Here is a 17013-nt window from a genome sequence, read left to right as displayed (position 1 = left end):
GACCTGGGGTCTCACCTTTAAAGAGAAGAGCCCTCCATAAAAAAAAAGCTTTCTACATCAGAAAAAACCTGCTATTAACATACATGTTATGTTTATAAGAGAATTACCTTAAATTTTCCAAGTTTACTGAGGATTAACAGTCTCAATATACTTCAATCTTTTATACTTTCAGCATTCCCTAGTTCTTGGTAATGTATTGTTTTGGTACATTCTACTTGCAATGTTCAAGTAAATTTAGATATTTCTTTAAAATATAAGGTCAATAAGCCAACAGTTATATCATGTTTAAAATACAAACAGAGTAAAATTTGAATCCTGGTAACATTTTCCCCTCAAAATATGAAGAGAGGGGAGATAATAAACAAACTGAAAACAGCAAACCTCTTTCTGTCTTGGGAGTTTCATCCCAGCGATTTCTCCTTGTCGATGAAATACCTGGTAATCAAACAATGGCCATTAAAAAGTAACACTAACTGACCCAAGACAAGAACTGATATATATCAATATGCAAATCACAAGCACAGAAAGAGGAAACTTTACCTGGTGTGGTATTGCCGCCAGGAGTGGCATGTCCAGGTGTAGCATGTCCAGGGGTCACATGGCTGGGTGTAGCTTCCCATATCCTTGTACTAGGGGTGGCTCCTGGTGTTTCAGAACCAGGTCTGTGGGGGGTAACACCTGGTGTTTCTGAGCCTTTTACACGTCCAGGAGTTTCATCCCAGCGACTGGCAGAAGGAGTTGCCATCTGTAATGAAAGCAAGCAAAGTTTTTTCAAGGATTCATGAGAAATTTTACCTAACAAAGAAATGACTGAAGTATTTTTCTTCAAAGCTGACTAAAGGTTTGTTGTAGAGTTCAGTAAAACTACAAGAGTTACAGCTGCTGTAAGTTGTTTAAAATACCTCCTTCAAACATGTAGTCCATGTGTAAAGTTACACCTGGAGAAACAAAGAATTCGGTGTCTCTGAGAAATGTAATTTCCTACCTCTGCCTGATCCCAACTGCTGGACTTTTTCTTGGCTGGAGTTTCATCACCAGAAGCCTGCTGATCCCATCTACGGCGCTTCTTCTCTGAAATGAGATTTGTCACAATTCCATATTAGCGTTTGGACTACTAAAACTTCCTATCAACACTTTGATGTCATCAGCAAAGCATGCTACTTGCATCTATTTTACATGCTTCTTTACCCTCCCAAAAAGAAGATGAATATCCAACAATCACCAAAAGCACGGTGTTTTCTTGTTTTGATTTTATTACTTGTATATGGGGATTTAAAACCTTAACTTCCAACAGTAATCAGCATGTGACCTCTCCCTATAATATCAGCACACAATCCAGCAGGCAGGTGATGAGGATACTCAAACTTATCAAGCATAAGCTGTTATCTTCATTAATGCCAAATTATTGTAACTAATTTACAAGGAAAGGTTTAGTAGCTAGAGGGGAAAATTAATAGTTAGATCTTGGGTGTAAACTGGTTTACAGAAACACACCTGGTTTTGATGCCGCAGCTGGTTGAGCTCTTTGCAGTTCCCCTGAAGCTGCTTGGTCCTTGAGATGACGAAAGATTTCCGCCTACAATGAAAACACATGAAACTTATCACTAGCTGTTCTGACTGTTTTTACAAATAAAGATCACCCTGCTTGATAATTCGAAGGAGCATCATTTAGAGGGTTTCAATGACAGAAGTTCTGTAAAAACTCATAAAAAGAGGCCAAAATATCTAAGGAAAATCTCTTATAAGGGCAAATATCATTTTAAAAAACAAAAACAAAAAACAAAAAAAAAACAAAAAAAAAAACAAAAGAAAAACAGTGGGAGTGCTTTACAAGAATAAGACAGTCCCTCTCAAACTCAAAATATCATTAAGTCCATGCTCTATTCAATGTGCACTGAATACAAACCTGTTCTTTCTGAAGATTTGTTTCTTGAATAATGTCCTGGTAGGTCCTCACATTTTTCATATGGGATGGATCGGGTGTTTTGCCACCTTGCAAGAGAAAAATTAAAAAACAGAAACAATATTAGCTGCTTTCAAATAACCAAACACAACAGCACATGACAAAATAACAGAATTATCACAGCAGCTTAGCTAACAATATGAAGGGGTGAAACAGATTTGAAAGTCCTATCACAAAAATATTCCATGCAATTTGTTGCAATATCACTCCTCTGAGATTCTTACACACCACTTGCCAGTCTCTTCAACTCCATAGAAACAGTTCAATTGTAACTGTCATGCAAGGAATTTCAAGACCAGCAAGTGCATTTGTTAAAACTAAGCTGCTAGTTGTAAAGACAGATTCAGACTAACAGACAAAATAACACAAGTGAAGGTGTAGTCTGATCGTCTGGGTGAGTGTAGTCCTTAGAAGGACTGTTGTCGGTGGTAGTGACTGACGTTTCGACAACCTGTGCGGAAGTCATCATCAGAGTCACTCTTGACTCTGATGACTTCCGCACAGGTTGTCAAAACGTCAGTCACTACCACCGACAACAGTCCTTCTCAGGACTACACTCACCCGGACGATCAGACTACACCTTCACATGTTACCCCTGGGTTCAAGCCATTTACTGCAAAATAACACAACATATGTACAATTGATTTTTTTTTGTCTGGAAAGGTGGCTGCGGCAAGGTAACACCAACCCAGTGGCTAGTCTTGAGATGACTCACTGACGTCGCATCTTGGCATGGCATCGAGTTAGTTGATAAACTCAAGCACTTCTCCTATTTAAAAATTCTTCAGAGGTCAGTAATCGACCACTGTGTAGTATCAGTACTGGCTTTGTTCATCTTATTTTAAGTATTTACTGTGTATTCTACAATCTACAAGTATGAACTTTCAATAACCTTTCCTCACACTTTGAGGAAAGTTTTCTTTTCCAAAATTCTTTTTCTTTTTGGAAATTGACTAATTTTTTTGACTGGAGGAATTTATCTTAGTATAATAGTAGAATGTGTTGTCTCTTTCTTATAGGGAGTACGACCTTTTTTGTTTGTTTGTTTTTTTTTTTATGATTAAAATCCAACTCTGTGGTTCAGAAAATTGACCACTGTAAAGGGTCCCTGTGCATACAGGTGTATAAATTGCTGATCAAAAACCTACACAAAACATTCAAGAATGCAAGTTGCTTTTGAGGATAACACTTGGATGAGTGTTTTAAAATTTGAACAGCTATCAATCCTTGAATTATTCAAATATCCTCTCTTAAAAATTACATAGCCTTGAAATTGTGCTAGTGACCACATTTTGTTCCACAGGACTAGAACCAATAATAAAACTTGAATGACAGTATCTCTAAACGACCAACACTGAGACAAATACTCTTGTATTTATTTTGTGCAGTTGATGAGTGAAGTTTCCATCACCGCTGAATGAAGAAAAGGGGTTTAGGAGTAAGTAAAATGAATTCAACAGTTCTTACTTAAATCATTACTGAAAAGAGCAGTTTTTGACGGACACACAATGACCAAAAAATCAAGTCTAAAAGCACATGGAAAACAAAATATGGTCCAGCCACTGAAAAAAACATGTACCAAATAATATTTTCAAAAAACGAAATTCAAATGGATTTAAATTTCTGGCACGCAGAGCAGGATTCTTTGATAATCCAAGTATATGAACTTTGAATTAAAAGAAAGCTATATACAATACACAGTGTAATTTTCCTCATTATAGCCAATCAAAAACTGCTCTATCAAGCCAGACTAACAACACTGCAGAGGCAAGAGAGCCTTTCACAAAGAACCCAATAAAGTTTTGCATGAGCAAAACATCTACTTTGTGTTCAACTGACTGATGGAAAAAGCAATGCTTACTAAATTCAAGGCAACTTGAGGAATTACAAGAGACTGAAAGGGTCAACAGCATTAATTATGGAATATAATTTCTTTCTCACAATGAGCTGGATAGTGCTGCTTCGTTTGATAATTTAAGCACTTTTCAGTGGTTGGAGGCACAGATTCTTGGCAATAAGCTCCCTTGCCAATTCTTTAAAGGAATACCACTAAGAATGCTTAAGTGGAAGACTTGATTATTAAGAAACAAGAAATATCCAAAGGTTCTTGTGCTATCAATTTGCCTGTCTTCATAAGAATTCTGACTGAACGTTAAGAACTGCACATTGTATGTGACAGTTAAGAAGTAAATCAGTCAATAAATAAAACTGAACTTGATTACCAGTCAAGCTAATTTTGTTCACTGAGAAAACATTTCCAAGTCAATTCAAGACAAGGTTGCAGCTGGTTGTTGGAATGAGTCCCAAAAAGTGATCATTTTTTTTCTCATCTTACACTTAATAAAAATTATGTGACCATCGTCGTTGTGGACAAATTGTTAATTCCAACCTCAGTTCCCTTCCTTCATGATTATTTTGTTCCATATTTAACACACATAAGAGAAACACTAGTATAAAGAATAATTAATAAAAGTCCATCAATCTATGACACCTACCATTTGCAAAAGGATCATGCCTTGGTGGTGATATCACCATCTGCCTTCTCCTTGCTCTGTATTCATCTTCACGCTCAGCGATGGTTTGCTGTCTGTGCTGTGCAAATGGATCCACCTGTACTCGATGAAGATAAAAGAACCTGTTATTCTTTTTTTTTTATCAAACTCACTTCCCTTTCACCCTTTACACCTTAACATCAGAATGCATATTCTCCATACTGTTCTCTATATATATTTCCTTAGGTACTGACAATGAGAATTTGATAAACAAACATGATTTTCTTTTAACTTGATGATCATTTCCTATGTTCTTGTCACCTTGATGTTTGATTCCTTGAGTTTGATGCTAGTCCCACTGAATGGTTGAAGGGTTAATTCAGGGGTTTCATTAACATTTTTAACAGGAGGGCAACCAATTTTCACAGATGGGCAAAACTTTTTGAACTGAACTTCTTTATCACAAAAACTTTCCTCTATATGGTCAAACCAGGTGAGCAAAATCTTCCTCAAAAATGGTCAATTTGCCTGGTGCCCAGCCCTTAATGAAACCCCTGTTAATTTGATACCGTATTTCACTACTCTATAGTTGTTGCTGTTTTTAATACACCTCTATCGTACAGTGCAATTGAGTGTAACTCTTCTATTATTCATTGTACTATTTGAATGAATCTTTAATTGTAAATTTAACAAAAGATTTGAGCCAAGTGGCAAACATTGCTGAGGTGCACTTACATTCTCAGAAGACTGGGCTATATCATTCAAAAGTGCTGTGGGGGCTGTATAAGTGTTCCTTGAAGGATGCATAATAGTGGTAGAGTAATCATCATCATCCTGTCATGAACAAACAAAAGATACTTCAAACTGCGAAAAAAACAGATGTAAACAGTACCTGTGATTGCAAAGGGATGAGTACAACATACCTATGGGACTATGGGGGAATAAGCTCTCATATGATTTTAACAAAAGCTGGCTCTCATACAGATAGATCTATCTTCTTGCAAACAAACCTAGAAAACTTATCACCAATGCATGAGGGAAAGAACTTATGTGAATTGCAATGTATATCATTTCAACATTAATCAAAATTGAAACAAAAATTCCCAAATGTGATTGATTATCGCGAGCCCAATTTTTGTGTACTGATAGGACAGTCCAAGTATCATGCATGTACTTGACAGCGTGCACATTATAACTTCTCTTAGTGGATGGCAAGCATCATGCGTGCACTGTTTTTGTGCATTTTGCTGAGTTGAGTAATTATAATTGGTCAAGGGACTTGTTGTCATCTAATTCTGTCTGCAATCATACTCATAATTAACAACTAACATCTTTTTAATCACCTAGGCCCAGTTGTTGCAAGGCTGATTAATGCTAACCAAGGTTAAATTTTAATCTGGGTTTCTTTACACCTTTGTTCAAAAAGCCTTCTTAGAATTTTCTGTGTTCTTTTAAGAACAGCTAATCTCCAATTGTAAACAAAACGAATTGTACTGAATTTTCTTTTAAGGCTTTCAGATCTGAGATCTGATATCACATCAACCCTGGGTTACCTTAACCCAGCTTTAAACAAACCATAAAGGCTGATAGTTTCTAAAGAAACTGTTTGAGGCTGCGTCAGTGGGGGTAACAAAATATATCAACAAAGTTGAAATGGTAAATTGGCCACCGTAATGATTACAAAAGCTGTTGTTTCGAGCGTTAGCCCTTCGTCAGAGCGAATAGAGGAATTGTGGGTTGTGTGTGCTTTTAAAGGCAGAAAATGGAGCTACATTATTGGTTGGATAACTACGTTATTGGTTTCCCACCAATAACGTAGCTCCATTTTCTGCCTTTAAAAGCACACACAACCCACAATTCCTCTATTCGCTCCGACGAAGGGCTAACGCTCGAAACGTCACCTTTCGTAGTCGTTACGGTGGCCAATTTACCATTTCAACTTTGTTGATATATCCAAATTATTTAAACAACCCAGCCTAGTATAATAACAGACCAAATTGGACTCTACTGACTCCTTTTACCAATGCTAATAAATTTGTTGTTTTCTGCCGAGACAATTATCACCATTGCAAACCACTCAACTACCCAAAGGTCTAAGTATTACATGGGTACAGATCAACTTCCGGGTTGAAAACAGGTAGTTACACTTTCTTGGTATAATTGCATGATTGATACTAAATTTAGTGATGCTCACCTCTTCTTGTTCATTTGGGGCAATATCGACTGAATAGCCTTCAAACCTGAAATGAATACCAATACACAGAGGGAATAATTATATATATCCGACAGCATAAAAGGATCTAAACCTATCACAGTATTTGCTCCCAGGAGCAACCACTGAGTAATTGCTCTTTATTTTAAACTTCAATTTATCATTTAGCAGAACGAAGAAAAATTAGGTCTCATATGATAAAAAATGTATTCGGTGATTATTGCAATTACAATTTTGAAAAAGTTTAGTTAGTCGCTGGTAATTTTTGCCAAATACAAGAGTAATTTTCGAAAGAAATTAAGGGAAACTGACCTGTCACCGCCTGCACCATAAATGTCGACATCATATCCTCCTTCACCAACAGAAGCTAAACCAACCTAAAGGGTGCATAACAAACAAATGCATATAAATTACCAACTTGAATTATGTTCTGTCATACAATTTAAGGTACTTTATGATGGTGAAGCTGAAAAAGCTTCTGATAACTACACTCAAACAAAGTAGAAGGCAAAAAGGACGCTGAAAGATGCATTTCTTCGTATAAATCAGTCGAAATTAGAGGCGGGTGAAAGAGTACGTACGACATACGCCATGAAAAGCTTACCTTTTCACCTATGTCAACTTTGGGCAAATTCGATCGTTGAGCTTGCAGCTGCTGAATTTGCCACTCGATTTCTAAAAGAAAAAATGGATCTCAGCTACTCAAGCGATAGATAAAACTAGCGTGGTACAGTTTCTCGGAGTGTAAAGGAGACATATTTACCTTCATGAGTCGTCGGGGCTTTAGCTAAAGTGGCCATCTTGTTTTACGATTGCACACCGTAATTACCCACAATGCAACGTAGTTTCGAACAAAGAAATACCCGGATGATGGGGACTTTCTGCGTATTCATACACCATCTGATTTTATTAGTTATCGAGCGCCCGCGATTTTCCAAACTTGGGTTTAACTTGGGAAGTTCAAGCTCTAGTTTTGCGAATGATAGTCGTCTAGCTTATTGGGGAATAGGGAGGACCTAGCAGATGGAGCACTACGCAAAAGTCAGCAGTCACTCCTCTGAAAGCAAGGAGGAGAAGGAAACATGTGATATTCACGTCAAAAGTGGCAGCAAGATAAGGAACATCATATCGCAGGCCTTCAGACTACTGCAGGTATTGAACTGAAATTTAAGGAAAGAGTACCATATAACCCCATACATTAATTATGCATTCCACTTCTTTGTCTTTCACGACAAAACTTTAAAAACAAAGTCTATTAGTCTGAATGCATAATTAATGTATGGGGTTATATGGTACTCTTGCCGAAATTTAAAAGGTTGATTTGGTACTCTAGGACAACAACGTGGACTAAGATTTTCCTGAGTGTTGGTGTTTGTTCATTGCAACAAAACAAAGGATTTACGTCAACCTTAACACTACCATGGTGTGATTTTGATTGTTGATTCTCCCCTCTAGCAGCTGCACATTGCAATTTTGTCTTTGATCAAGATAGCAACCTCTACTTGAATAGTTTGAGCATTCTCATTACCTTTTTACTGGATGGTGTCTGGATATCTTAAGGAGAAGTTACATGGTAATCACTCATGAGAGCTAAAGGGTTAAATTAGCTGACATCTCCTTTCTCAGGGGTAATACACTAAAATTAATACACTTGTGCAAGGGAAAGGACGGAAGATGAGTTGTTTCCCTCAAAGTGTTTTTTGCCTTGTTAGGTATTCTCTGTGTCTTTTCAACAACCTTGGAAAAGAGTACATGTAAGAGTTCTTTCCCCCTAATCACAACTCTGGGCCCTGTTATAGATGTGGTGCTATGAAAAGCCTCTAATGCTAACTGATGACTTGATATTAACATACATAGAACCCCTTTATTTTAAACTACATTTCTGTCTTTTCTTACTTTTTAAACAAAGAACAAGAAGGGGGAGAAAGTAGTATTAATTGGATCAGGACCCACTGTGACCAAAACCATTACATGTGCTGAAATTATAAAAAGAAAGTCAAAGGTAAGTTAGGTATAGGCTCTATGATGCTGCTATATATGAATGTGTTGTCTAATTTACAACAAACATTTTCTCCAGCTCTATCTCTTTCATGCTAATATCTGAAATAATTTCCTGAGCCTTAACTGATATTTTACGAAACAAGGATAATTAAGTTAAAGCAAACTGCACCATGACATGAATTGGTATTTCTTATCACCTTTTCTTCTCCTAAGTGTAAGCATTTCTAAGAGAAATGCCTTAGCTTTGTCTTGTCGTGTGACTTTGTATTATAACCTTTACTGAAATATAGATACTGGTCATTTGTTTTCTGAGAATTTATTTCATTATTTCTGATATAATTGTTATTTTCATCTCAGGGTTTACACCAGGTAAACAAGTTGTTCTATTCCAGGTAAGTGTACAGGGAGCAAGGCTTTTCCTAGTATTCTTCCTTGATGTCCTGATATGACTAACCAGGGCTTGACACTAACCGTTAAGCCAACTAGCCACAGACCAGCTAGTAGAAATTCAGTTTTGGCTAGTGGTTTTTTATTTCCACCAGCGAGTTTGGCTAGTAAAACAAACTGAAATTGTCATAACATCTAAGTTGCCACTTGGCAAGTAAGTTGAGAAGTTAGTGTTGAGCCCCACTAATGATCATCCATTTTTCTCTGACCAGAATTCAAGATACATGGGAGTCCAAGGAGGATCATCTTGATAAGTGAGTATTAACCTCTTTTCTCATTACATAAGTTCAACAGGAATCTCTTACAAGTAATTGAGAACCATAGGTCACTGTTTTCCTTTTAACCCTTCCAACCCTAAGAGGGACTATTATCTAGTAATTTCTCCAGACATTCTTACCCCTGAATCACACATTTAGGTCATGAGAATAAAGGAAACGATCACCAACTAGGGAAGTCCTGGATTGTTAGATAAATTCTCCTTGTCAGCGCCTTTAGAAATGTATGGAGAACAGTATGAAGAATTGGCCCACTGATCATTGAGAGTTGCAGGAAAAACATTTGTATTATACTGAAGAAAACAACTTTGCATCATCTGACTTCACTACAGACTGTTATTTGGGTTTGATCAGGCTTTTTGTCATTAAGTCGAAGTTTAGACATCACATTTAACAAAAGCAACTTGTTGGGATTTGTATCTACAGACTGCAAGTGACAAGAAAGATTCCATCCATCAGTATTACTCTGTCCAAAATTCCTTTAGATGCATCTCAGCCAGGGTAAGTTGTCAGTGGTTGGTAATGAGGTTTAGCTGGTCCATTCTCAGGAGTGACCAATATATATTTAATATATAATTATATAAATCTCTTTGCGAACCAAGTGGCCCATCAGGGAAGTGCCTAACTGCAGTTTCTGTTGTATGAAGTGACTAGGAGTATTTCTACTCCCCCCTGGATGGGATGCTAGTCCATGGCAGGGTTACCCCCCAGCATTAAATTTGCCGGTACCCATTTAAACACCTGGGTGAAGAGAGGCACTGTGAGGGTAAAGTGTCTTGCCTAAGAACACAACACAATTTTCCCAGGCCAGGGCATGAACCAGGACCACTCAATCTGAAGTCTAGTGCACTAACAATGAATCTGCCATGAGGCCACCATGCCTCTCTTTATTTATAACATTGATACAGTATCTATTAGAATGGTGGTGAGAATGTAAGAAAATAAATCATTTCATTAATCAAAACCAAACTCTCAACAAAAAAAAAGCTAAAAGGAAATGTGTGACAGAATGAAAAGAAACTGATGTTGAGAATTTTTGGAGTAGAAGAATTAATTACAAAGGTAATTAAAAAGACCTAAAGAAGATTACTTTATCCTGATGGTTATTTCTGCTAATAAAGATATCTGACATAAAGGCATGGAATTAGTAATATCACCAGAATTTTGTGAAGTCTATATTCCTTTGCCTGATTTATGTTTATTTTGTCATCACTTTATGGCAATGGATGGCTGGATGATTTCTACAGATTAAAAATAATGGAATTTTACAGATGTTGCACTTGAGACTGTGATCTCAGGAATTTCTCTGTTTTATGATCTTCAGTTACCAGGCTCCAGGTAAATCCAAAAGCCCTGTCCAGTTTGGTGACAAAGACTGGGAACTGGCTTGGGAAGAAAATCAAGATGACTCAAGAACATCAGTTCAGAAAACACACCCAGAGAAAGGTCCAAGAGAAAAAACAAATAGAACTGCAAGTAAAATTAAGACTGAAACCAAAGCTAGTCCTGCTGAGCCTTCAAAAAGGGTCAAAAGTTCAGAGATGGCAACCAGCAAGAGACAAAGAAGAAATAGAAGCAGAGAAAGCACAGAGGAAGAATCAAAGGGTGGAGGAACAGAAAGTGAAAAGATGGAGAATACAAGTCTTGTTCGTGATGCCAATAAGAATGAATAGAGTAACAGCAAATATTTGGGCTGTGATGTTGTAGAATATAGGAAGTCTTAGGAGGGACATTGAGATGGTGGTGCTTTGGATGGTGAAGTGAAACTCAAAAATGATTAATCTAACACCAAAGTGTTAGGAACAGCAGGACAGCAAGGAAGTACAAACAATTCAGGAAGAGGAAAAGCAGAGCCATTAGAGCCATAGAAAGGGTGCGGCTCCAGAGGAAAAAATTGGTGCATTCAGCTCAAAGGATTGAGATACTTCAGACTAAGAAGATTGTTAAGACTTGAAGATACCCTAAAAAAAGACATTGGGCTTCCAGTATTAGTAAAACAGGCTGGTTGTGATGAGGTACTTAATTTTACTTCCATCATAGGAAATTATTTCTAACATTCAGTTAGACAAAATTTTCACAATTGTAAAGTGAAGCAAATGAGAAGCATGAGGCACAGTTTAGGTTAGTTTATTGAGATTTTCCACTGAAAAGTACAATTTACAAGTAAATACACGAACAGAGACACACAATAAATAAACAAAAATATAATGGCAGGAGAAAAATACAGGGCGAGCCTCAATTGACATTTGTCCCCTTACAAAATACAAAGAATAGAAAAATATAGGTTACATATGCACTTATGTACTTTGTCTATAGAATAAAATAATTTGCCAACTGACTGTGACACTTAGTTAGGGCGAGTATAAAGTGTGAGCTTTTCTGTATAAAACCACTTAACTAAGGCTTTAAAGTTATGTCAAGCAGCTCTGACAAAGGGGTAACACTGAAACATCTGCTTGAAAAACTCTTCATAGTTGCCAATTTACTTTATCAACCGAGTTGATAGAACTGTGTAATATCTTCCCCCCCCCCCCCCCCATGCAGCACCACAGTTTTTTTTTTTTTACACAGTTATCCCCATTATTCAGTAACATTACAAATGAGGGAATGCATGGCTACACAGATAACCAAAGTGGGAAAATTACAGCTACAGGAATTAACTACTTTTGAGGACTCTAGTTTCAGGCCATAAGCAGGGGTGACTTGAAATTGTGGATTGTGAACATTTAGTATAGCAACAACTACTGAACAAGATGCGAAATTACAACAATATTTATTATAAATTCAAGAAAAAGTACACTCAAGTACATGATAACAATCATGCATAAGTATTGCATACAAAAAATGGCAGTAGAGTTATACTCTATTCTAGCCTCGGCTTTCACATTTTACTTCTTCTCTTGTTAGATTACATAAATGCTTTCCTCATTCAAGGTCCACCTATAATGGTAAAGTAATAGTTTATAATAGTATCTTGATGGAGATAGGGATCTTAACAGAAGTTTGGATGTGACAGCTATGATTTTTAGCTGAAGAAAAGCTCTTAAAGATTGTGAATTTCTTACCTATTCTCTGCAGAACAACAACATTAACTGCAAAAAGGTGGTTAGTGAAGTAGCTGTTTTTTACGCACGTTTATCCAATCTTGCATTTGGAGTCTTTATCACAAAGGCAAAATAACAATTTTTACATGCAATAAAAAAGCCTAATGGTTAATCTATCTTGTGAATGCCTTCTCCTTGTCATGTATGTTTTTTTTTCCTGTCAAAACAGTTATTCATACAACCAAACAGAATAAAGAATCAAGAAAGGGCCACAAATACCTGAAAATTTTTCATAATCCATGCCTCTGACCTAAGATTTAAAAGAAAGGGATGCACAACAAATATTGGCCCAAGTTGCTTGCAATTTGGCATGCAGTTTGAGGCACTGAGTAGGATTGCCATGAAAAGGAGTGACAAAAGCAGTGAGAGGTTTCTGCAGTTCCACTCTGTTTTTTCATCCAGAGCTGTGAAAATGACAACCATTGAAAACTACTAATTACTTTTTTAATTGAAATTGCACAAAAGTCTAAAAGTAACTAAACAAATTGCCTACTTTTCAATGATATTTAGGGAATAAGTGACCTACCCTACAACTTTGTACAATGTGCAGTCACTTATTAGAAGTTATAGAAACCTTCTCCTAAACATTTTGAAGAAACAAAAATCTACCAGCTTGTTGGACAAGGATATCTAGTAATTTTCCTTTACAAAAATTATGAACAAATAATTCTGACTCACACAAATTTAGAACAAAATATTTTAAGCTAACAGTTCCAAAGGTGTAGTTCCTTCATGACGATCTCTGTCCAATGTTTGAATCCTTGTACGACAGACCACACACTTTAAGGGAAGATTGAGGTCATTTACAGCCACCTGCAGTGTTCTGACAAAACAACGGCGACAAAGAACTCTGTGTTTGCAAGGATAAGTTTGAATGATGGCCTTGGCACTGTTGCACACAATGCACTAGAAGAGGGTAAAAAACAATTTATAATAAAGATTCTGCTCTTCATTGTACAATTTTGTTGTAATAGGCAATGCATATCAAGCTTTCTTGACTTGCTAGTGGAAATGCAAAGAATTGCTACACAGGAGAAATTTTGTTATATGAATGGGTAAAAACTCAAATAGGTTACTAACAATCATTAAAATAAAAGTGGAGCTCACAGAGCATAGCCCCTTAACTATAAAAAATGGTAGTAGTAACTCTTCAAGCCTAAAAAATTTGGACTTGTGACTCTATGGGCGTCCGTACAAGGTGCTACTTTTAGCATTTGCAGTCAACTGTACCACAGGCATGCCAACACCATGGCTTTGTTCAGTAGTCCAGTGGTCAATGCACTGGCCTCTAAGTCAAACAACCCGGGCTCTAGTCCTGGCCAGGGCAAGGTGTTGTGCCCTTGAGACGTGTGGGAAAAAAAATGCTAGCTTTGGTTTTAGGCTTGGCTAAATTTATATATTACATAATTTCCTAAAAGTACAAAGTTGCAGCTGATTAAATAACACTTTCTAAAATAGGGAAAAATAGAAAATACAGTAGCATGACAAATTCTCCCAACTACAACCTTAGCAATTGTGTGGCAGACAATAAGGAAATTTACTATTACATCAAATGAGATTTATGAGTGAAAGGGGTTAAACAAATCAAACTCAAACTATAAATGTGAAAAGATATTTGACCAGAAAAATTAAAAGAATGTTATAAATCTGAAGCAGTTTTGAATGATAAATTCACAGATTAAACAAACATGACTGTGGCAGCAGTTTTTACCTCATCGTCTTCAGTATCAGGAAGTTCTGGTTGAAAGTTGTCTAATGAACCAAGAAGTTGCTCCTGTTTGAAAGAATAAGATACCTTGAATTTCTTGACATCTTTAGCCTGAGATAAAGTTCTTCCCAGAAACATTTTATTTCCTCTTCCTAGGAAACTGGTTAGTTCAACTACTGAAATGAGCAAGGCACAATCTTTCAAGAAAATTTATTGTTGTGTTCATGTGGGGAAATATCTAGCCCCCTCACACAGATCTCTGTAACAGAGCATAGCAAAATATATGAACTTCATATATTCATCATATCAGAGCAGAGTAGCTTCAACAAAATTCACCCAATCAGAATACAGGAAGGCTTTTGTTCATATGACAGTATCATATCTAATACTCTCATTGTCCACTGCTACTGAGATATCCCATGGTACACTTGAAAGGGTTGCATAGCTACAGACAACTGGTATGTAATTACCTTGAGAAATATCACAATTAATACGGAGCTTACTTAACCGCTTCTCGGTTAGCTCAATTGGTTAGAGCGCCGGATTGTGTTGTGCGGGAGGTCGAGAGTTTGAGCCCCGGCCGGACCAATACTCATGGTCTTAAAATGAGTGAGGAGAATTTGCTACCTTTCTATAATATCAAGAAATGATTCATCCAATACTCATGGTCTTAAAATGAGTGAGGAGAATTTGCTACCTTTCTATAATATCAAGAAACGGTTCATTCTAGTCTTCTCGGATAAGGATGAATAAACCGTAGGCCCCATCTCCTGCAGGGTTAGGGGTAGGAGAGGTTAATTTCCCATGCACGAGATTACTGTGTGATGGATGTCCTCCCCTGGGTGGGATAGGAGGGAAGGTGAGATTGTTACATGGACTGAAGCGGCTGCCAGAGGCACCTGATAATGCTGACGTCCGATCTCAACCTTATCATTGTAACTAGACACGTTTGTTGTTTAGACTGCTTAAGACTTTCTTTCTTTCAATCTTGCTCCTGCTGAAATTTTACAGTAGCCATAATCAGTTTCTAACTTCTCTTTCCCGGTGTTTCACAAGGATAACTTTATCTGGTATGCATTCTTCACATCAAATGTCAGGAAAATAAACATTCTAAAAGAGTTTTGGAAATGTTGCCAAGATTCCAGACAATAAGAAGCCAGTTCAAAGTCTAGGGTGTGTGTTGCCATCACTTTTCAAGAGCAGGGTGTAAATAACTCCTTCATGTGCTTCACCATGAAATATCTCACTTGTTGTGTGTGTGTTATTACTACACCAAGAATAAACAAGCAGCTACTGAGATATCCCATGGTACACTTGAAAGGGTTGCATAGCTCCAGACAACTGGTATGTAATTACCTTGAGAAATATCACAATTAATACGGAGCTTACTTAATCGACAAACCAATTTTTAACTGAAGTGACAAAACCCTCAATCGAGAATGATTCATAACTAAGAAAGTCCCCAGGCACTTTAAAATATGATATTGATTTTCGGTCAAACCATAGCTTTACTAATTATGCACGGTCAAACAAGAAATCACTTACTCACATGTACTAATTCGTGACTGTGGGGAAAGCCCTTAAGTTTCACCTACCAGTTTATCCCGTAATTCCACGAGTTTTTCGACCCTTCTTCTCCTTATTTCCCTGTGGAATGCGTCTTCGTCTGCGAAAGTATCTCTCCTCCTTCTACTCTTATAGTAGCGATAAACCAAGTACGTAGTCACTACCACGCCGAAGACAATTACTGATTTTCTGTTGTAAATACGACTGAGTATACTCGACATAACGATTCCCAAAGTTGTCCTCGGTTCTCCACAATCCTTAGCTCTACATGCTATTTGACGTGCTGTCTGTTCGAAATAGAAGTTTTTGCTCTGAAATCATCCCAAAATTTCGATGCTTATAACTAGAGGTACAAAAAGATTTTAATCGGACACGACGCTTCCGGGAATCATGGGAATCGTGGGAATTGACGGGGAGGGGTGGCTCCTACGGAATTCAAACCACCGTGGGGTGGGGATGGTAGCTAATCAAATCCAGTTACGAGACTGAATCGTTGCTTTCTCTCAGGAACTTGTTGATCAGTCTGCCAATTCATTGTCTGTTACATTAATATTGGACCCATTTGTAGTGTAGCTACCGTATTTATCCGTGTATAAGTCGACCCTTTGTGACCGAAAAATCAGCCCAAAAAATCACCCTAGACTTACACACGGATCATAGACAAAGACCTGACCCAAGCAATTCAAGGAACTAGCTCAACAATTGCCTGAAGGTCCAAAATTGCTGTGGACTGAGAGGTAGAATGCAGGTTGAATCAGATGCTTTTGGTTGACTATATGGAGACGGATTTACAGATCACAAAGGAACTGAAAGAGAAATCCAAATCTACCAAAATAACTTTCAATTAAAAGAATGTTTTGAATTTTCATACTTTTTTATCCATTGTGTCCACTGACACAGTGTAGGTGATACTCGTCATTAATCATATATTATGGAGGTAACAGTCTAGGCTATCCAGCTGTGCATGACAAGAATGAGGAGGAAGTCCTTCCCTTCAGCCATTAAAAGTAAATAAATTATTATCACAAAGGAAAACACAAAGCATCTTTTACCTACATCTTTAAGAAACTTCTGAAAATCAAAATTGACTTAATATCTCATGACAATATCAAAGTTCTCCAAGTACACTAAAATAATTCATTTACTTAACCATGCTAGGAGGCTTGTTGTCACCCTTCCCAGTGCTGTTTATGTTACTTCTATCAATGATCAGGGGAAAACAGAATTTTTTTTAAAGTGGAGGTC

The 17013-nt window shown here is 37.2% G+C and overlaps 3 protein-coding genes across 6 annotated transcripts in view; 1 reads left to right on the top strand and 2 right to left on the bottom strand.

Moving 5' to 3' along the window:
- Positions 1 to 7517, bottom strand: part of LOC111326198 (splicing factor 3B subunit 1) — a 24339-nt gene extending 16822 nt beyond the window's left edge. Inside the window, exons 1-12 of one of the 2 annotated variants that reach the window (XM_022930138.2) lie at positions 7431 to 7517; positions 7272 to 7342; positions 6980 to 7044; positions 6650 to 6695; positions 5191 to 5289; positions 4459 to 4573; positions 1907 to 1992; positions 1495 to 1576; positions 986 to 1071; positions 541 to 745; positions 382 to 435; positions 1 to 15 (exon numbers count right to left, since the gene is read on the bottom strand). The exon at positions 1 to 15 is cut by the window's left edge and continues 329 nt beyond it. In XM_022930138.2, coding sequence (XP_022785873.1) covers positions 1 to 15; positions 382 to 435; positions 541 to 745; positions 986 to 1071; positions 1495 to 1576; positions 1907 to 1992; positions 4459 to 4573; positions 5191 to 5289; positions 6650 to 6695; positions 6980 to 7044; positions 7272 to 7342; positions 7431 to 7467 — 961 coding nt within the window. In that variant the 5' untranslated portion in view covers positions 7468 to 7517. Of the gene's footprint in view, positions 16 to 381; positions 436 to 540; positions 746 to 985; positions 1072 to 1494; positions 1577 to 1906; positions 1993 to 2651; positions 4419 to 4458; positions 4574 to 5190; positions 5290 to 6649; positions 6696 to 6979; positions 7045 to 7271; positions 7343 to 7430 lie in introns of those variants that run through there. The other variant, XM_022930139.2, reaches the window with a different exon arrangement.
- Positions 7518 to 7576: 59 nt separating this feature from the next.
- LOC111326234 (uncharacterized) lies at positions 7577 to 12610 on the top strand. The gene is made up of 6 exons (XM_022930178.2): positions 7577 to 7819; positions 8577 to 8669; positions 9026 to 9060; positions 9328 to 9369; positions 9817 to 9891; positions 10715 to 12610. Exons 1-6 carry the CDS (start codon positions 7691 to 7693, stop codon positions 11061 to 11063), a joined length of 723 nt encoding a protein of 240 aa, XP_022785913.1. The 5' UTR covers positions 7577 to 7690; the 3' UTR covers positions 11064 to 12610.
- Positions 11502 to 16158, bottom strand: LOC111326235 (uncharacterized). 3 transcript variants are annotated; one of them, XR_015993977.1, is made up of 5 exons: positions 15798 to 16158; positions 14206 to 14268; positions 13173 to 13400; positions 12714 to 12744; positions 11502 to 12330 (listed from the first exon to the last, which is right to left on the bottom strand). XR_015993977.1 is itself a non-coding variant. In XM_022930180.2 (4 exons), the coding sequence occupies exons 1-3, from the start codon at positions 15987 to 15989 to the stop codon at positions 13194 to 13196; spliced, it is 462 nt and encodes a 153-aa protein (XP_022785915.1). In that variant the 5' UTR covers positions 15990 to 16158; the 3' UTR covers positions 11502 to 12898; positions 13173 to 13193. The 3 variants fall into 3 exon arrangements, 2 of the variants coding, with proteins under 2 accessions (XP_022785915.1, XP_022785916.1); XM_022930180.2 differs by having other exon boundaries at positions 11502 to 12898; XM_022930181.2 differs by having other exon boundaries at positions 11502 to 12744.
- Between the last annotated feature and the right edge of the window lie 855 nt (positions 16159 to 17013).

Source organism: Stylophora pistillata, chromosome 12, assembly GCF_964205215.1.
Source record: "Stylophora pistillata chromosome 12, jaStyPist1.2, whole genome shotgun sequence".
Taxonomy (NCBI): domain Eukaryota; kingdom Metazoa; phylum Cnidaria; class Anthozoa; order Scleractinia; family Pocilloporidae; genus Stylophora; species Stylophora pistillata.
Note: the sequence above shows the minus strand (reverse complement) of the source record. Positions and strands in the feature narration are given on the sequence as shown.